General features: G+C 34.5%; 1 protein-coding gene across 2 annotated transcripts in view; it reads left to right on the top strand.

Moving 5' to 3' along the window:
• CCSER1 (coiled-coil serine rich protein 1) overlaps positions 1 to 22267 on the top strand; it is a 753833-nt gene that overhangs the window by 715499 nt on the left and 16067 nt on the right. For both annotated transcript variants that reach the window (XM_059172757.1, XM_059172747.1), the window contains exon 9: positions 14714 to 14791. In XM_059172757.1, coding sequence (XP_059028740.1) covers positions 14714 to 14791 — 78 coding nt within the window. The remainder of the gene's footprint in view (positions 1 to 14713; positions 14792 to 22267) is intronic.

Raw genomic sequence — 22267 nt, 5'->3', positions numbered from 1 at the left:
TATGTCAGATTCACCCTTATTCTCAAGTCATTTTGCTTTTTCTCCCATTCTCTCGCATTTCCAATCAAACCTGCTTCTCCTGCAGTCTTCCCATATCAGAAATGCCACCACCATCCTCCCAGTTTGCTTGAAACAGAAAGTTGGAGTCATCCTTGACCTTTCCCTTTTCCTTTACCTATAAAATAAATTACTCACTTTTAAATCTAGCTCTTACTTGAGTCTGGAAAATACATAGGGCTTCATTCCTCTTGCCAAAAGCCTTTCTATGGGATGACTGCATTACTTTCAAATCACCGTCTTCCCATACCATCCTTACCTCTATTTTCTTCTCCATTTAGCATCCAGAATGATGTTGGCTACAAATGCAATGGAAAATGAATAAATATATTGGAATCATAATTAAAATTTCTGTGGTTTCCACTGAACTCAATATAAGTCCGTGCTTAACTGGCCTATAATCATCTGATGCCAATATATAGGCCTCTTGCTTACTCAGTTCTGGTCACAGTGTACTTTTTTCAATTTCTTGAACACATGGCTGCATTCCCCCATTGTCCCCAACTCCCTCAGCTTTTTCCAGTCTCTTTCTGAAATAATCCTCTGCTCAATCCCTGGATGTGTCTTTATCCCATAGATTTAACCTGATTTTAAATTTCCTCAGTATATCCCCCCCCCTTTAAGATTTCATTTATTTATTTGACAGAGAGATCACAAGTAGACAGACAGGCAGAGAGGAAGGGGAAGCAGGCTCCCCACTGAGCAGAGAGCCCGATGTGGGGCTTGATCCCAGGACCCTGAGATCATGACCTGAGCCAAAGGCAGAGGCTTAACCCACTGAGCCACCCAGGTGCCCCTCATGTTATTCTCTCTTAACAGCTCCTTACTTCTGTTTATATCACTTAGCAAGATTTGTAACTTTATACCTATTGGTATGTTTCCTTATTGGAAACCTCTCTCCCCTAAGGGCTCTACATAGTGAGACAGCAAGGAAACAATGTTTTTTGTTTGCCACTTCCTATGTGAGGAAAGGATTGTGTATAGCACTCCATACACACGACTCTGTTGAGAGAGACTGTCCTCTTTTGTTACACAGTTAGCACAGTTGTGTCTTATTCAAGGGTTGTGTTCCGAAATGGCTCACAGTGAACAATTTGCAAAAATTTCATAGAAATAGTTTCATTGGTGAGTATAAAATATACAAAATAATGAATATAAAACAAAATACAATATTATTTATAATTACAGAGAAAAAGAATGAGTTCATAGTTTGATTTGTGTAGTTATGCGGCGCCTGGGTGGCTCAGTGGGTTAAGCCGCTGCCTTCGGCTCAGGTCATGATCTCAGGGTCCTGGGATCCAGTCCCGCATCGGGCTCTCTGCTCAGCAGAGAGCCTGCTCCCCTCTCTCTCTCTGCCTGCCTCTCCATCTACTTGTGATTTCTCTCTGTCAATTAAATAAATAAAATCTTAAAAAAAAAAAAAAACGCACTGTAATTATTGGTGGGTGAATTAATAAATTATAGATAGCCATTAAATATTTGGAATCAGTTAAGTCCAGCTTTAAATGCCTTTGCCAATTTTTTTTTTTTTTAAAGACTTTATTTATTTAGTTGACAGAGCGAGACAGGAAGAGAGGAAATACAAGCAGGGGGAGTGGGAGAGAGTGAAGCAGGCTTCCTGCTGAGCAGGGAGCTCCATGTGGGGCTCATGAGGGGCTTAATCCCAGGACACTAGGATCATGACCTGAGCCAAAGGCAGCCACTTAAGGACTGAGCCACCCAGGTGCCCTGCCTATTATTTCTTTTTAAAAGATGAGCAAACAGACATCCAAAGCCACTAAATAAGTCCTCTAGTCAACATGGAATGCCTTCAGGTTCTGTTTTGTTAGATTTTGCAGTTTAGATATACATCTGTGGGGTTGTATGTATATATGTATGTATGTATGTATGTATTTTATTTTTGCTAATAGTGTGCTGAAGGAAATCTGAAGGATAATGCATTTTCTGGTGTTCATAGTTTCTTGAGTTTGCCAGTAAAGTGTGATCTGTGTCTACAATTTGTCTGGTGAAGTTTGATTCATGACCTCCATTGTTTTCTAGCTGATTGTCGACCTGTAATGCTGTGCTGATTCTGCAAGTCTTTAGTGATCTTCTTGTCTCCCTTATGTTTGTGTTTCCCGGATGCTGTCATCAGCATATTGTTGTTAATGAACAACTGCCTTGAAGACTTTCATGACACTTCCCCGTTTAAAAAATTTTATATATATTAAAATTAAATCAATATCATAAAATAAAATGCTCACAGTCTCCTGAAGCAAATCTTTTCTTTAAAATAAGAACCTTATTTTTTTTAAACCATAATGACACAGCGGGCAGGGTATTATATCCTGACCTTCCTGAATAAAAATCTCAAGCAAGAAAAAGCTAGAACAGTCTTTTCCATACATTCAAGATGTCAGTCTTAATATTGAAGACAGGTTCCTGTTTTTCACGATATAAGTCTTGCTTTTGTCTTTGTATTTATTTGTTTTTAGTAACAATTTTCAAGGTTGAATTAAGTTTCTATGGGTAACACTACTGGATTCTGTTAGAACTTCCCAATAACTATATTGAAACTACATTTTTCCAAATTGTGTGTGTGTGTGTGTGTGTGTGTGTGTGTGTACATTGTGTTGGAGGCTTAAAAATGGCCATAAGCAACATCCTTCTTTGTCCTCCTAATTAAGAGCTAATTGCAAAATAGAAGATTCAGAGAAATTGACTTATAATGTCATCTAAGCCTGTATTGAAATAGAGCCATGTAAGTTTCCAGTATATTCTTATCTGAACTTAAGTGACCCACTGGAGTTGCCGGCACAAATGGGAAAATTACACACCTCTATCACAGTGCAGGAATTTGTAAGCTTATGTTTAGACAAGCTGAGATTTCATCTTGTGGATAGGCGATGCCAGTGAGAAATAGAACGTGTTTATTTCCAAGATCACTTACCAGCTAATAAATGAACAGGAGTGAGTGAGAACCCACTTCGCTAGAAGTTCCCTTCTACAAACATGAGCCAAGGGAATGGAGGCTCCCCTGACAAAAAGAAGGTGTGTGTTATGGACCAGGATGTTATTAATGAGGGCATGTTTAGGACTTAATATAGCAAAAAATTCTCTTGGGGCCTATTTCCTATGGAAGACACTTCTACACTTATTATTTTCCTCCCTAATTATCTTCAATGGAAGAATCACATTACTAATTTCTCACTCAAAATATACAATTCAGGCAAGAATGAGGATGGAGTACAGAAGATTTTCTTGAAAAAAAAAAAATTCTGGGGCACCTGGGTGAGTGAGTCAGTTGTGTCCAACTTGTGATTTCCACTCAGTTCGTGATCTCGTGGGTCATGGGATTGAGCTCTGCCTTGGGCTCCCTGCTTAGTGGGGAGTCTGCTTGAGATTCTCTCTCTCCCTTTCCTTCTGCCTTTCCCCCTACTTGTACATGCTCATGCATGCATGCTCTCTCTCTCTCAAATAAATAAATCTTTTTTTTTTCAAAGATTTTATTTATTTATTTGACAGGCAGAGATCACAAGTAGGCAGAGAGGCAGGCACGGGGCGGGGCGGGGCAGGGGAGCATGCTCCCTGCTGAGCAGAGAGCCCGATGTGGGGCTCGATCCCAGGACTCTGGGAACATGACCTGAGCTGAAGGCAGAGGCTTTAACCCACTGATCCACCCAGGCGCCCCTCAAATAAATAAATCTTTTTTAAAAATCCTGGTCCATTTATGAAAATATTTCTCACTTGGTGTTTTAGCATCAAATCCTCAGACACATGTTAGATTTGTACAAATTCTTTAATTCTCACTTTTGTGTCTCTGCTTCCTTTCTTTTGTGCAGTCTAGAATTATTAGAATTAGTTCATATATCACTTCCAAGTTGTCCCTATTAAATTTATATACCATATAAATGCCAGAAATTTTACTGGACTTGTCATGTCACCAACGTTAAATTCCCTAAAGCAAGTGATTTTGCAGTATGCCAGCTTGTCCAGCTGGTTTCTGAGGAGTCCGCGCAAACCTCATGTATCATCTCTCATTCTCCTACTTCATTTATTCAAAAAAGTTCAAACACCTAGGACATGCCAAAAATTACATTAGGTTGTATGGAGTCAATATGGCTCTTAATAGACTTAATTCTTACTGTGAGGAACTTACATACTAGTGCAGAAGACAGACAGAACATAGCCAAACAGTCAAAAGAAATACCTGACAGTTGAAATGAGAGACATTCGGTAAAAAGTTTAAAAGATAATCACCTGGAGGTGGGAATCTACTTCAAAGATATCTCTAAGGTAGTAACACCTTAATATGAAGAACATTCCAGATGGAGGAAATAGCACGTTAAAAGTTCAAGTGCAGGGATGCCCGGGTGGCTCAGTGGGTTAAGCCTCTGCCTTCGGCTCAGGTCATGATCCCAGGGTCCTGGGATCGAGTCCCACATCTCTGCTTCCTCCTTTCTCTCTGCCTGCCTCTCTGCCTACTTGTTATCTCTGTCCGTCAAATAAATGAATAAAATCTTAAAAAAAAAAAGTTAAAGTGCAAAGATCCTTGCTCCACTCAAGCAACTGCCTGTAGATGAGTAGGAGTCATTTTGCCAGGGAAAGATTGGTACGAGATAAAATTAGCATAAAAAATGAGGGGTAGGATGGGGCGCCTGGGTGGCTCAGTGGGTTAAGCCTCTGCCTTCGGCCCGGGTCATAGTCCCAGAGTCCTGTGATCGAGCCCCGCATCGGGCTCTCTGCTCAGCAGGGAGCCTGCCTCCCCCTCCCTCTCTGCCTGCCTCTCTGCCTACTTCTGATCTCTGTCTGTCAAATAAATAAATTAAAAAAAAAAAAAAATGAGGGGTAGGAGATGTGCATCATGATAAAGGTTTACTTTTTATTATAAAGTCTAGAACTACTTGATAGAAATACAAAACAAACAATAAATTGTAGTCATTTATATAATTTAATAGTTGAAATACACTTTATGTAATTTAATATATCTAAAATAGGATAATTTAAGATGTAAGAAACATAAAATTATTTCTGAGATATTAATTTTTTTGTACTTAAGTCTCAAAATCTGGTGTGTATTATACTTAGTACACATCTCAGTTTGGACTAGCTGTATTTCAAGTGGTCATTTGCCACATGAGACTAGTCGCTACCGTATTGGAATGGGATATTAACAGGTTTTAAGCAGGAGAACCATGTGATCTGAATTGCATTAGCAAGTCACTTTAGAGTGGAGGAAGTATGGGTGAAGACAGGAATACCAGTTAAGAGGCTCAGTTAGTTTCCTTTGGTTGCTGTAACAAGGTGTGATAGGCTGGCTGACTTAAAACAACAGAAATTTATTTTCTGTTTGGAGACTAGAAGTCTAGAGTCAAGGTGTTAGCAGGACCAGGTTCCCTCTGAAAGCTTTGGGGAAGGATCCTTCATTGCCTCTTCTAGCTCCTAGTGGTTGCTGGCAGTCCTGGTTGCTTCACTTGTAGATGCATCACTCTAATCTCTGCTTTGTCTTCATGGAGCCTTCTGTAGATTTGTGTCACTGTGTCTAGACATCCCTCTTCTTATAAGGCTCATCAGCCATACTGTATTTTTTTAAATATTCGTTTAATTATTTGAGAGAGAAAGAAAGAAGAGGGCATTACAGGTTAGAGGGAGAAGACTGCTCACTGAGCAGGGAAGCTGACGCAGGACTCCATCCCAGGACCTGAACGCAGATGCTTAATCAATTGAGCCACCCAGGTGCCCAGTCATGTTGCAGTTATGACTCATCCTAATCCAGTATAACCTCATTTTAACTGGATGGTATCTGCAGAGATTGTATTTCCAAATAAGGTCACATTCGCAAGTTACAGGTTGACATGAATTTTGGGGGACACTGGTCAACCCAGTAGAGAGGCTAATGGAGTAAAAGTGGTAGCTTTTGCATGCTGGGCACAGATCTATGCCCCATTTCCCTGCTTGTCCTTAGGTAGTGGATCCAGAGTAGTGATAATAGATAGAAAAGGAAGAAGTGATTGTGAAATAGATTTCAGAAATGTAATTAGCAGATGTCTTGAATGTGGAGAGGCCAACCCCAAACAATCTGTCTGATCTTTCTCAGTCACAACTTCTTTCATAACTTTCCTGATAAGTCATTAAATGCCTACTATTTTTAACCCAGGAAATTTATTTTCCTAGCTTTAAAGGCATGTGACTCAAAGATCTCTCCAACTCCCTTTTTATGAGGACTTTCTTAATTAGCTCCACCTTAGTTGAGAAGAGTATTAAAATAGAAGAGTGAAGTAGCCTGTCATGTGCATTTAAAATGAATATATATTTGCTTAATCCCCCATTACTGAAACTATACTGGCATTTATGTATAGTACAAGTGCTTTTTGAAAAAACAATATGAAAACCATAAGAGTATTGTTAGAATTGAAACAAAGCATCATTCAGTTCTTATTGGGAAAAAAAAATCCATATGCTTTATATTTGGGATATTGAATAGAGTTATCGGGGTGCCAAGTGTTTCCAATGATTTCAATCTCCAAAAATACACATGCCCAATTTACATTTTTGATGTCTCTTCTTCTTAAATGAAGTAACCTAAACTCTTAAATTTGGGTATATTTCCAGTTTGTATAATCTCTCATGGGTAATGAACTCTATAAATATAAGATATGCTGTGTATTGATATGTAATCTTATTGGGAAAAAAAACACTTCCAACTCAGTCTCAAAATGGTGGCTTGTGGAGGATGTCAGACAGTTCCTAGTTTAGGTATCATGAAACTGAATGAATATAAATATTATTTAGATACTTGTTTTAATGTTACTGGATATATTCTCCTTCCGTTTGGCTTTATATTTTTGGCCCATTTTTTAAAGTATATAAACATAAAATAACTCCCCTGTCCTTTTACCCTTTTCTGCAACTTTTTCAGACCTTGTTTTTCCTGAGATGTGGTGATCAAAAAACCAAAGAATTTAGTAACAAGAAAGCTGCTAGCAGTTGTGGGATTCTGGGCAAGAACATAAATGTGGGGGCTCACAGAATGTTAAGTCTAAATATTAAAATTCTAAAACAGGATTTAAAAACTGTTGAATAAAATATGTTTGGTCCTCCTATCTTGACAAATAGACTTTTCTAAAGACTTGGAAACTTGTCTTCCAAGTATAATTTTTTGGACTCCCTAGCATCCTGTGCAGCACCATGGCCAAGTGTGAAGCCAGCCCTGACTCCAGCTTAACCCAGCACCTTCCTACCCTGGGTTCTATCCCTCATGGCCTTATGAGCATATGTGTGATTGACCCAGTGACACCAAATAGCTGTATCATGGCCACACTTTGGGTGACCCTCAGGAGGACCTGGTCATGTCCTGAACTGGGCAATGAATTCCAGGGTTCTGGAATATGGTGGATAGGGAAATATGGCCTTTGATGGTGGCACTTTGCTTATCCCCACAGAATACCCTCCTCACAGGCAGTAACATGGTGAAAGAACAGCCAGAGCAGTACTCTAATGCAAACATCTCTTACCTAATTTGAAGGGAAATATTGACCAATAGAGCTATTCAATATTCAAGTACATAGCTAATACTCTTACTTTTTTTTAAATTTCAATATCTGTTAGTGAAATTGGGTAATGAGTACATAGAGACTCTGTATTATTCTCCCTTTTTGTTATATGTTAGCAATTTTCCATAACAGAAAATAATATTAATATAAGTTAATGCTCTTGGTAGCTCCAAGAAATAATATGTTCTGTGTGAGGAGGTTTGATTTGCTTAGTCATTATTGTGCTTGTTTTAATTCTACTGATGTCTTCAGTGATATGCTCTCATTAAAGGCGGGTTACAGTAATCAGTGTGATCTCTCTTAGATAGCCTTTGCTTTTCTGAGCTCATCTTTGGATTTGGCATTACTAAGCAATCCCAATGATTTTCCCTTTAGTTTTTTGCTTTTGTATTTAAAATCATCTTTTATTATTGACATTGAAGTCCATTATAAGATGATGAAATTCTTTTTTTTTTAAAGATTTTATTTATTTATTTGACAGACAGAACTCACAAGTAGGTAGTTATGACTCATAACTGCAGAGAGAGAGAGGAGAAGGAAGCAGGCTCCCCGCCCAGCAGAGAGCCTGATGCAGGGCTCCATCCCAGGACCCTGGAATCATGACCGGAGCTGAAGGCAGAGGTTTTAACCCACTGAGCCACCCAGGCGCCCCTGAAATTCTTTTTGATCTGCCTAATTTCTGGTTTAAACTGCACTCAACACTTTGTCAATTTTCTTGTGTTGAATTACATTACTTTTCTATTTTATTTTATTTATTTTATTTTTTATTTAAATAATCTCTACACCCAACATGGGGCTCAGATTCATGACCCTGAGATCAAGAGTCACATGTTCTTCTGACTGAGCCAGCCAGGTGCCCCTTACTTTTCAATTTTAAAAGTTAGTTTCTCTCAGGGGTCCTGGCAGGCTCAGTCAATATTGTACACACCTCTTGATTTTGGGGTCATGAGTTCAAGCTCCACATTGGGTGAAGTTAGCTTTTCTTTTCATTTCAATACTGTTTCTCTTTTCATAAACTGAACCCATAGATCCATGACTTAGGATTTAATTTCAGGATTATACTATTATAGGCAGTCTTTTTGTTCTTTTATTTATTTTTTTATTTTTAAGATGCTCCTTTTTCTAATTTAAATCTATTCTTTCGTGTGTTGTGTGTGTGTGTGTGTGTGTGTGTGTGTGTGTGCGCATGCACACATGCATGAATTTTGGATAGTTACAGATGCTTTTGTGTTTTTTCCTTTAACCTCAAGGTATATGTTCATATAGTAGTGTTGTTATCACTATTACATATATTTCATATTTCAGCTCTTTATTTTATTGATAAGAGTACATTTTAAAATTATAAATTCTAAAACTGTATGTAGGCCCTCATTTTTTTTTAATTAATTGCCTTTTCATCTTGAGCTCACAATGTTCTGTGTAGGTATTAAACTTATAATTTAATATAAATTGGAGTTGTTTTTGGAGATTATTGAATATTTTCTTTTTACCTTTACTGTACTTAGTTTTACATGTGTACATTTTTTAACAGCTCTAATAGATGAAAAGATATTAATATATAAGGTAGAAATAAATTATATAGATTAATAAACTGCTAGATGTTAAAATATTTATAATTATCTTATTAATCAAGAATATCTAATAATGTAACTAAATACAAACATATTCTAAAATTAGGATAAATAACTGCCAGTACTTTAAGTCTTCTAGTCGCTTAAGGTTTCATTTTCAAAGCTAGTTATTAGCTTTCTTAGGCTTTTGTCACTCTCTTTCCCTGCCCCCTTTTTTTTACATTTCCTCCTCTGTAGTGCATCCTAAAAGGACAGGTGCTTTACCTGTGCACACATGAAAGTGCAAGAATTTACATATATCAGTGGTAACTGTTGTATTTCTTATGCTCAAGCATTTAATGAATATGTTACATTCTTGATTGCTAAAAATTAAATTTAAGAATTATTTAAGAAATTAGGAACTAATCATTTTACATGAATAACATATATTGTGGAGGCAGAATCTATGACTACCCAGTGCACAAAACACAAACACACACACCAGAAAACATTCTAATAGCTTAAGCAGAATTATTTTTAGATTACTCTGCTTGAACTGACTGATGATATCCTTGCTATCATAAGGATTTCATGCCTTTCAATATTTAGTTTGCATTTGTTTGCTTTCGCACATTTTGTTTCCAATTTTGTGTTATAACCCTATCATAACTTTATTGTCTTATTCCTAACTTATACTTCAGAATGCAGTGCTGGCATTGCATATTTCTGGTATGGGTATTCTATGGAATTTCAGCTTTTACAGAAAATAAAGATTCCTAAGCAATCTCAAATTGTTTTCACAGCAAAAAAAAAAATGACTTAATAGAGTCTGCATAATATACACAGGATGAACATAAAGAACAGTTATATTATCATAATTTGGTATGTAATACGCAATATGTAAGCAGCAATACTGCTTGTAGGTTTTTTCAGAGTCAGAGTATCTTTATAGAATAAAGGAAGGACATCAGGGTTTGGAGACAAGGAGCATTTTCATCTTGGGTGTTCTACTTAATAGTTTTTGTGACCTTTAGCAACTGATTTCCGTTTACTAAGTATCAATTTCCTACTTCAAAAAGGAACATAGACATTGTATGTTCTTGAGCAGATTCATGTATATTACATGGTATGGTGCATGTCATGTAACTACATTCTATAAATGTCATCTATTATTGTTAGTAATAGTTGTAGTAAAGATTACAGAATGAGAGAGAATGTGAATATAATTAAGTATTATTGGTAAGTTTGTAAATTATATGTATTATCTTTGGTTTATATGCATTTATTTATGATAGCTAACATACAGATGTTATTAAATTACTCCAATGTCAGATAAAATTATTTGGAAACTTGTGGAAAAAAACTATCATATATATATTTTTTTCATATAGCGGTGTTATATAATATTTAAACCTCCACATATTCAGGACCAAGATCTGGCAGAGATGTAAAATAACACTAAATATAAATAATGAAATTTCTCTTTCTCATCCCATAATTTGGTCATATATATGTATACATATAGTTGTTTGTTTTTTACAGAATCCCCTAGTCTTTTTTCTTTGTGTTTATTTAAAGCATTGTAGGTTTTATTCATTTTAATGAGAAAAAAAATGGGGTGTGTTTTGTTAAGTATTGGTACTGTCATTGCTTGGAATGAAAAATGTAAAAACAAATAAATATTTTGTCAGAGGTATAGATTTATTTATAGAATTTATCTATCAGAAGTTGAGTTGTTTCAGTTCTCCTCTATCCCTCTGAAAGAGGTTAGAAGAAGAAATTACAATGTTTGTTAACAAAGAAAAATATCAAAAGAGAGACACATTAAATCAAATCATATGTAAATTCTATCCTTTCTGGCACAGACTTGATTTAGCGCTGTAGTCTTATTCCTCCCGATTGTCCCTTTCAAAGTCTCCCATTAGGCAGATTTGAACTAGTAGCTGTTTGTGTTTATCTTTGTCAGGGTTTCTCTGACTTCTAAATATTTGTAAAATGTTCTTGCCTAAGAAAGGGCCCTCATCCCTTCCACTCCAAGGTGACTTATAAAAATTCATTTTTCTCTTCTTACCTAGGGTGTCAGTAGCTTCTGCATTTCAGCTATTAACTCTCCTGTATGTTTCTTCTGCAACTCAAGAGTACACACACCCCCACACACACCTCTCTAGGCATCTCTGTAGTCCTTTACTTTATATATTAAATTTGTTTTTTAATATCTCTGCCTTTCACAGTAGAAGTTTCTTTATAAAAGAGACTATACTTTTTTTTTTAATTGAGATAGGACTTTCTTTTTCTAGTGTAGTTGATACAACATTAGTCTTAGTCTTAGGCTTACAACTTAGTGATTTGACAAACTTATACGTCAGAAATGGTACACCTTCCCCCCCCCCCCCACTTTTTGTCCCCTGTACCCTGAGCAATACCTATAATATGTATTTAATAAAAATTATAGTTGAATTAAGAAATATAAATATTTGCATCATGAAAGTGAAATATCTGTTTCTCTATACTGAAATCAATATTTAAATAAAACTTTCATTATATCAAATCAGTGTGAAATTAAAAATATATGATGCTTGATTTCTGTTCTTCTGAAATATATATTTATATAGCTAATACATATTCATTTTTATATAAATAATTATTAGCCAGTTCACCATCTAATAATAGCTATTTTTGTGGTGTATTCTCTATTTGATTATAGTATTCTTTTTATCTCATATTAAATTTATCAATTCAGGGGCACCTGAGTGGCTCAGTGGGTTAAAGCCTCTGCCTTCAGCTCAGGTCATGATCCCAGGATCCTGGGATCAAGCCCCACATCGGGCTCTCTGTTCAGTGGGGAGCCTGCTTCCTCCTCTCTCTCTGCCTGCTTCTCTGGCTACTTGTGATCTCCGTCTGCCAAATAAATAAATAAATAAATAAAATCTTAAAAAAAAATCATCAATTCATAAAGAGGGGTACCTAGGTGCCTGGGTGGCTTAGTCAGTTAAATGTCTGCCTTTAGCCCAGGTCATTATCTCAGGGTCCTGGGATGGAGCCCCACAGGGGGCTCCCTGCTCAGCAGGGAGTCTGCTTCTTCCTCTCCCTCTGCAGGCCCCTCCCTCTGCTTGTGCTCACTCTCTTTCTCTCTCTCAAATAAACAAATAAAATCTTTTTAAAAAAATTACCAATTCATAAGTAGGTATCAGTCTTACAGAAATGCGAAAGACCCATGGAGAATTATCTTCCAACAGCTGTAGAGACTTTATTTAATCTTCTAATTGTATGTTACAGAAATTTATCATAAACTTTCATATGTTTTCTTCCTACTATTACACTAAACAAAATATTTAATCCTTAAATATATATACCTAAGTCTATTAGAAACTTATATTTTACTCTCCACATTTAAATATAGCATACAAGTGCATAAGTAACAGATAATTCAAATATGACATACTTGTTGCTGTGAGAATGTCTGCAAATGGAAGTAGTAATGAATTCCATCATTTAAAAAAAAAACTTCTAAAAGTATTCTTGATGTAAGGTTTGTTTGTTTTGCCTTGATTAGGCTGTTGGTTATTGGAGCTGTTTGAATTTTTTTTGTTTATCATAAATTGAATTATCTAAGTCTTATAACTCAGACCAGTGAGCCAGAGTGTAGCAATCCTTCCCACTCCTATCTTCAGGTTGGGAGCCCTTGAAAATAGAACTGTGAGCCAAGCATAATGAAAGCATTTGCTATCTTTCCTCCTTGCTTTTTGCTTTAGTGCATAGTCTCTTAATTCAGGTGCAAATGTTCGTATGTCTAGAGATTTATAACAAAACTTGCTTTTCCAGTACTTATTACTCCAACCTATTTCAAAAACAGATAAATTTTTCTAAACAACCCTTCAATGATAGCAAACTCGATTGCTTCCTTTGCTTATTACTACTTCTTCCTGCTCTTATTCCTCAGCCCAACATAAGTCTAAATAAACAAAGCTTGTTACTTTTCATTTTAAACTGAGTTTGCAAAATGTGGCCACATTTTCACTTATCCTTTTCCAACAGTTAAGATCTTCCCTCACTTGCATGACATCTTTCTGAATTACCTAATCATCATTTCATTTTGGTCTGAATAGCAGCACTAGAAGTTTTGTGATAGGGAAGTTAGAAGGTATGAGACATTAATAGTCCATAACAGTTTTTTTTCTGTATTTCAATAAACCCTGTAAATATGTTTGCCTATATTATGTGTGTAGTTTGTTAAACAGCTCTGATTACTTGCAAATCTCAGGCAGAATTAAGGGCAAGGAGAGAGGGATGGGCAGGGGAAGGAAGCAGGAGGGAAGGTAGAGGAGGGGAAGGTAGGAAAGGGTTCTTCTTAGTGAGGATTTTGGTGACCACCATCCATTTTGGGAAAAAAGATGAATTAAATCAACTTTTATCATTAACATATAATGCAACTATTTTATTGAGCATTCAAACTTAAAACAGAAGAAATTAGTGTTTTTTAAAAAGTTATATTAGTGGCCTTTATATATTGATGTGTAGAATTTCCTGTAATGATTGTTTTTTTAACATTTATTTAAATCAGTTAATTAACATATATTATTGGTTTCAGAGGTACAAGCCTGTGATTCATCAGTCTTATATATTACCCAGCACTCATTACATCACATGCCCTCCTTAATATTCAGCACCCAGTTACCCACCCCCTGACCCCCTTCCCTCCAGCAACCCTCAGAAAGCAAGTTAAGGTAAAAGCAGGATCTAGTAGAATCACATGAACTTACTTGGAAATTTGTCAAGATTTCTAAATTAAATTATTCTTCTTAAAAATGGTAATAATAGTAGTAAAAATCCCAAGATGAGGTACCATCATGTAAGTACAGTATTTTGAGATATGCCAGGCACACAGTAGTCATACTGCATGATAACTAATTTCAGGATCCTCTTTTAAGTTACATCTAGGAATGAAATAGAAGTCTCCAACCAGAAGCTCAGTGAAATTAGTAGACCAGAATAAATGCATTTGCATTTGAGATATGAAATCCCTAACTTCCTTCAGGTATTACTTCCCTTACCTAGTTATGACAGAATTTGATTAGTGTCAGATCTCATATAGATTCCTAAATGTGGAGATTTCAAGAGAGGATTAAGAAGGAAAAAATGAAATTAAAAAGAAACTAAATGGAATCTACTGAGTAGTATTGTGTTCTGGATTTTAAAGGGAAATGTTCTGAGACTGGATCAATGAAATCCTATCAATTCATTTTATGAAACAAAGAGACAAAAAAAAAAGCCAACAAGAAATGCAGTATAAGGATTTCGTCTTGTATTTAAGCAATCCTGGCTCTCTAATGTTCAACTGTGGTTGGATCTCAGTCGTTTCTGTACTAACAGATGCCAAAGGTGGAATCCTTATGACTAGAAAATTAAAGTTATGAATATTTAAGCCGATATGCAAAGTACCAACAGAGCAAAGTATACACGCAGATAATCATGAATTGTACAGTAATCAAATTTTAATAAGCAGGGACATTATTGTAGAAGCACATGACTTACCAACAACATGTTTTTTTTTTTTTTCTTTTCCCCATTCTGCAGGAAAAAGTCCAGCATTTACAGAAGGCTTTTGCTTCAAGAGTAGATAAATCCACACAGACTGAACTTCTAGGCTATGATGTAAGTAGCTATATAAAACCATTTTTATCTTCTTTATTGGTATTCAGACTTCTACAGCTTATTTACCTCTGTTGCTGCTGTGTCCATGCATTGATTTAATAGGATTTAGTGGTTCGCCATTCATCTTTTGCTCTTAAATAATCCCCAAATACCTTCTGGAACTGAAAAAGATAATTACAAGCACCGACTAGCATACCAATGTCTTATTATTTTTTTTTTAAGCTAACATTCCTCATATAGTCTTTTGCATTAGTGAATTTGCAGACATGTGGAAGATACATATTAGAATACTAGAACAATTTATTTTTAAGAAAGTACTAATTTATTTATTAACAGTTTAATCAAGTTATGTTCACAATCACCAAGGGCCAGGCACATCATTTTTACATTCTGATACATAAAAGGAAACACAACTGTGCAGAGAAATTTACAATACTATTTTAGCTTTTGGGCCTCAGTACAAGCTGCAGAAAGTAATTGAAAGTTAGCATTTTTTTTTCTTAGTGTGAAATACTTGTTGAATTGTCAAAATAGGATTGTAAAACATGTGTTGATACAAGATTGCTTCTAGTAACACTGGATGATTTTGGATAACTGATTTAAATTCCTATCTTTTTTCAATGAAGCTATGAGTTTTTCACTCTGCCTAAGTTGATGACTTTAAGCTTCCTTTTGATGAAAATACAAAGAAATTACCTTCTTCAACCTACATCTAACGTTTGTCAGAATTCCCTCTACTATTTAAAGACATTAATATTATTTTTAGCACTTTATTAACAAGTAAGATTAGAAGAGATGTTTTTAAGTTGTTTTATGAAGGTGTATAATAATAAAATGTAAGTTTATCTGCAGGTCCTTATTAAATTAAATAACATAGATATAAATGTTACTTTTGTGTTTCCTTGCAAATTATGTTGCTGTATTTGACATAAAACTACTTGTCTCTATTAGGAAGTAAACTAAAGTTTTGAATTCTAGCACAAATTGTTTTAAGCTATTTATATTTTTTTAATTTAAAAAACAACATTAAAAGCTTGCTTTTCTTTGGAATTTTTCTGCTACATTCATTTTATGTTTATTATAGACACCTAAATATTCTAGACGTGAATATTGTGACTACAGTAGTTCTTGCTTGAATAGCAGTGTTATATACATGATTTAAATGGTATTAATGTTTCATATTTTAAAATAGAAATGATTTCTAAGTTCAAAGGGGATTTACCACAAATATTTTAATATTTATCTCTTTTGAAGGAGGTTTTTTCCCTCTTTAAAGTCTTTTGTTACATATTATTTGCGTATCAGTACCTAGGTTATAGACTCAGTCTGTATTTTACAAATAACAACCTATATCTTTTTAAATCTGCAAGCCAGTTGTCCAAGAAGACTAATAAATTAATAGTTTCCATTAAATCATATTCCAACATAACAAAATTATAAGTTAACTGAATTCCAGAAAAGTGAAGTCACTTGTTCACTACTACATGGTGTTTGTGGAAGTCTAATTATTAAAAGTAATGCATTCTTCAACAAGGAAAGAGGAAAATACATATGTATTGGGACTCAAATATTCCACTTTACTCAATAAGTAAATGGTGTTTGGGAGACCCAGTTCCAAATTTCTAAAGGATTGAATATAAAGATAGAATGTGAGATCTATAGCATTATTAGTGACTGCAGTGAGAAATAGTTGCTAAGAGATGAGTGGCACCTGTGGGGAAATAACTAAACTGTGTCTTATGTATTTGCCTCTCGATGCCCCATTATGTTCTTGTTTCTGTGAGTTTCTTTTATTAATATTACATAGTTCTCTAAACATTTAAATAAAAATTTATAAAATAGATCCATGAACATAGGTAATCCTTATTAAATCTTCATTGTTCCTAGCTTCTTTTCATATCTGACAGTGAGAATTTAATGTATTTTAATGGGTTGCATTAAGGCTAAGAATAATTTCTTGATAATGAGTCCTTTCTTTTTTATTTATTTATTTAGTTGATCATGAATCCTTTCAGGATCCCTTTGCATAGGTGTTTGGTGGGACTTAGATAGTCATTAACATACAGTAATAATCTGTCCTAAAGGTTTCATATTTTACATTTCCTGGTGATAGATTCTAAGATATAATCATCAGAATCAGAATGGAATTACCAAAAATATGCGTATAGAACCTCATAGCACTAATGGGATGTAAGTGTTACCATAGACTTTGGGGCATTTTGTATAGAAAACATTGGGGAAGGAAATATTTAAAGAAAAACAAATTATAAATAGGTGAAGCATTTTGAATGTGATAAATTGTGTGACTGTTGAGAATATATGACTCATCAACAATGTATTTTATTTTCTATGACTGGGATATAGTTTCTATACTTTTCGGTATCTATAAATTTTTCACTTTCTCATATGCACAAGAATAATTTATTATCCTTTGACTTAAAATATTTGCTCATATTTTTCACAGGAAATAGTCTGACATTGTTTTGTTTTTTCATATATATTCACATATGTATAATAGCTAACTTAACAATTTGCAATAGTATTTGTCAGAGAAAATATGAAAAATCTTGTAGAAATCTTGTACATTATGAAGGATACTTATACTCTCTTGCTTGCTTTCTAAATCTGTCAATATGAGCCACAAATTGTTCCTTAGAGATCAGTATGGATCATGTTTCAATGATACAAATGTCAGAATAGAAGAGACTACCAGTGTCTGTTAATATAATTTTCTTGGGAAGATAGTTGTTAGTATACATTTTGCTTAAAATAGGGAATATTTTTAAATTTCCTTAAAATAGGAAATATTTAAAGACATGAATTATAATGAAAATATTAAAAGAAATTTCTGAAAATCCACTACAGTGAATAAATTCAAAGATTCACATAAGAAACTACTTCATTCTTGTAATAGACATATCAGGGGACTTGAAACTAATATTAGTGTTTGGTTTGATTTGATTTAGTTTGTTTTGATTTCTTCGATTTCTAATGCATAGGACAAAAAAATTTTAAAAATAAATTCAGAGTGTCTCAGCAAAGGCCTGTAAATACAATGGTTCCTGTGATGATGAGGGACATTGTTAAATAAGTGATGAATGTATCTTCTGCAATCAATGGCAATTGAACCGCTTTCACCTTCCTCTATCTACATGGCTTAGTTTATTGAAAGATCAAAAATAATTTCTTAGGTGTCATTTGTGTTATTAAAACAGGACAAAAGATGAATAGATATAGTCAAGTAACAATGTTGCCAATTGCAAAATTACACTAAGAGGTAAATATTTTCTGATTACATTAATTATATAAATAAATACTTCAGGACAGAATATAAGCTATCTCTGATTATTTTTTGAATGTAATAGTTCAAAATATTTGCAGGAGCTTGAAATCCCATTTTTGGTTTAAATAGTTGGGAATGAAAAACCAAAATACAGTGAAGATTTATATTCTAACAGGGTAAAAATTCAAGTACTTTTTTTAAACTAGGCATCTGTATGGAGAGGTTTGTTTTGTTTTGTTTTGTTTAACTTCTTTTTGGTGTTCTACAGAAAGTTACATTTAAAAAATGTAGTTGATTTATGTTAAGTGCCAATTTTCAGTTAGTGCCTGAACTTGACTCAGAACAGAGTCTCTAGAGGAGTCTTCCTCTAATCAGCATATATTTTATACTTATGTTTAATAAGTGTTTATTAATATTGAAGTTGCAGTTTTTGTTCATATTTCTTTAAGAGTTTTGATGTTATTATTTTATCAAATATTATTAAGCACATTAGTCTTAATATCATTAATGGTTTTACTTGGCTACTTAAAACTGGGTTGTGGCATCACACATATATTTTGTCTGAGTCATGTGTGAGTGAAGTGTAACTCATTTTAGAAAGTGAATTTCCAAATGATGGAATTTGCTTTATAAATGAAGTTTTCTACTTATATGCTAGGAAAATAATACTAGTTGCATTATGGATACATATTTTGAAGGAAAAACTCAATGCAGTTATTCAATATTCTCAATCTATACTACTTAGATTTAATTTTGGAGGCCCTCCTAATACAGTTAATAGTGTACAGGAATTCTAACAAATACGAGAATGGTTCATCATGTAAGGAGTAAGAATGATTAGTTTTGGTTTTGGTTTGGTTTTAAAGGTTTTATTTATTTGAGAGAGAGAGAGCACAAGTGGAGAGGTGAGGGAGAAGCAGGCTCACCAATGAGCAGGGAGCCTGACTTGGTGCTCGATCCCAGGACCGTGGATTTATGACCTGAACCAAAGGCAGATGCTTAACTGACTGAGCCACCCAGGTGCCCCAAGAATGCTTAGTTTTTACCATAATTGTTTTATTAGCTATTAGATAGAGCAAGAGAGTGCATTGTGTTATGCAACTATATTATGTCAGCCTATGGATTGAAGCTAATTGTAAGAATTGAATAATTACCTATTAGGCTTTCTAGTTCAATAACTAATAATCCATAGTTTCTTAAAGCTATCTATTTTTGATCCATTCGTTGCTCTTATTTTCCATAAGCTCAGTACTTCTGATCATGTCAGTGTGCCCCAGCATTTAGCAGATGAGTGCCTTCTCCCCATATACTTCATTTGTTTATATTTACTTATACCACGTATTTCTGTTTGTTTTTATAAGTTTTAAAAAATCAAGTTTAAAAACTGATATATCCCAAGTTTTCTTTTGAACCACAGTTTTTCATATTACATTAAGGATAAGTTTCAGACAAAAACACTAATTAAAAACACAAGATATATGATCAGCTGCCACAAGTGCTTATTAATACTGAGCAGAAGAATCACAGCTTATCCTGTGGGGAGGTTTTAAGGGCATCACTTTTGAAAATCCATACATGCATTTATTCAACAAATACTAAGTGCCCCATGGAAGCCAGGCTCCATCCTAGGTACTTAGGATACATCCTTTAATCAAACCACAGCTATTTCCTCATGGAGCCTACATTTTTTGACAGCATACTTATAATAAATAATGAATGTAAGGAAAGCGTATAATATGTCAGAAAGTTTTAGGTGCAATATAAAAAGGAAAAATTGCACAGGGAAGTAATAGTGAATGTAGGGGTGAGGGTCAAGGGTATGATAAAAAAAAAAATTAAACAGGGTGATCTAGGCTGGTCTGAAGGTGAGATTTGAGTCTTGAAGGTGGCAAGGTAAAAATCACATTTAGTCAGAAATATTTCTGTGATATGCTCCTTGAATACCCCCTCAAAGACCCTCAGTCAATAATAAAAAATTGCTTTATCTTTGCAGCAGTGCTGAGTGAAAGTAGTTGGCTTCAGTTGCAAGCCATGTAGTATGAAAAAATGCATTCTGTACCATTATACCCTAGACATCAAGAGATTCACACTAGGGGAACACAGACCACCTGTGGAAACAGCCTACTCAGGCTCCTTCTGTCATACCCACTTAGCAGAAGCACTGAGAAGAAAGCTAGGTCCTGTCAGCCACACCATGTAAATTGTATTCACTTTTCCTCTCTCTTTTTTTTGCATAGGCTCTGTCTACCTTCTCCTCTCCCTGTACCACTCTTCTCCCAACTCAGGCAGAGTTGAATTTAGATACTTTTTAAATGTCTAATTAGACTTCATTGTATATCAGCACATTCCATTTATCAGAGGTGTGCCACTAAAGCCAACAAATGTAAAAAGCACTCAGTAGTTACTTGGTGAGAAAATAAATGAATAGATTAGCTAAAGGACTCTCGTGTTATTTTTATAATCCTAAAGACCTATAACAAATCAGTATACTTGTTTTATTAACAAATACAGAAGTGCATATTTTTATTCTACATTATATTGTATCATTTTGTTACATCTAACAAATGTTTCAAATTGGCCCCTCTGTGCCTTTTAGAACAAAGCATTAAATGAAAATCAGCAAAGATAACCAGTAATTCTAAAACATGAGTTCCAACATGCAGTTTTCTTTATAATATTACATTAAATGATTTTTTTCTAAAATCCTGAATTTTTATCTGGGAGGTAGATCATTCCTGGAATGCCTCCAGATCTTTATTTCAGCTCTGACTGCATAGAATCAGTATGACTTAACTGATAACCCTTTTGTTAAGAGAATTCATAGTTGAAATCCTTTGGGGAAAATAGGAAGGATAGGTATTTAAAAAAAAAAAGTGCTTGTAATTGTAAAAATATTCATCAAAATGAAACAATAAAAGAACACACAGAAATACAAATTTTACATATCTTATGTGGGGAGGAAAAATAACTTTCCCTCTACTCTTCTAGGTTCTTGGATGAGACCTATCTGTAAAAACAAACAGGAGAAAAACAAGCTTAGTGACATGTATACCTCCTATACAAATGGGAAATACCCAGGAAAACTGAATAACTCCCTGAAATGGTCCACATCACCATCTTAAACACAACCTCCAGCTAAAGATAAAAGATGCTGCTACCTAGGCAACTTGGCAACAACAAAATGGCTACCTAGGCAACATGGAGTCACTCTGGCTAAGCAGGCCCAGGAGGCCCTAGGGGTTTAACAGGTTCAGCCCCAACTTTATTTCCTAAGTTAGGGATTGTGATAGATCATTTGATAATGTAATTTATATTAATTTAAGTTCTAAAACTTTGCTCAGGTACTTGGTCAACATATATCTTTGTTGAGTTATATTAATTCATGTCTAAGAAAAGTAGTGCTTTCCTTTAATGTGGTCTACATTCAGGAAAAATCTGGATAAGCAAATTTACTATTTACTATTTAAATATATGCAAATGTATTGAAACTGTGTACACATGCACACATACACAGACATCCATCAAAACACACAGTCTCTGAACACAGACGCAAACACATGATATAGGTGCAAAACAGAATCTACTTTTATTGAATATTTGTACTTATTATAGAAGTTAAGATTAGATGCAAATGTATTGACTTTGCGTGTACATAATAATTTACAGAAATCCTGCTGTACACTAATACAGTGTTTAAAATGGTTATTTGCATTTTAATATTGAATCATATTTATACAACTATTTGTTACCTAACTTTATTAGGATAAATTAATATTAAGGTATTTTCTTTTAAAAGTAAAAATCACTTTGATTTTATATATATAGAAATACTACTTTTTAAATATGCAGAAATTGTGAAACTATATATTCTAAACTGAAACAGTAATGACAGATTTTGCCATTCCATAGGTATGACAGTGTTGGGTTTTTGGGTGTTTTTTTTACTATACCACCTGATGGCTACTCTGTTTTTTCATACAGTTGAGCCTTTGTGTCATTAGGCTATCAGATTTAATTTATTTTTTCCTTTAGTTTTCTTGTGTGATTTACTATTCTCTGACAACCCTCCTACTTGTACTTGATTTAGCGGCACAAAAGGATATCTGTAAAGATCATTAGCCGTCATAATGGTCTTGCTCCATCAAAAAGCTTCTCAAGCACTTGACTCATGCTTTGAGACTTGAGAATATCCA

This window comes from Mustela lutreola, chromosome 1 (genome assembly GCF_030435805.1).
Source record: "Mustela lutreola isolate mMusLut2 chromosome 1, mMusLut2.pri, whole genome shotgun sequence".
Lineage (NCBI taxonomy): Eukaryota > Metazoa > Chordata > Mammalia > Carnivora > Mustelidae > Mustela > Mustela lutreola.
Note: the sequence above shows the minus strand (reverse complement) of the source record. Positions and strands in the feature narration are given on the sequence as shown.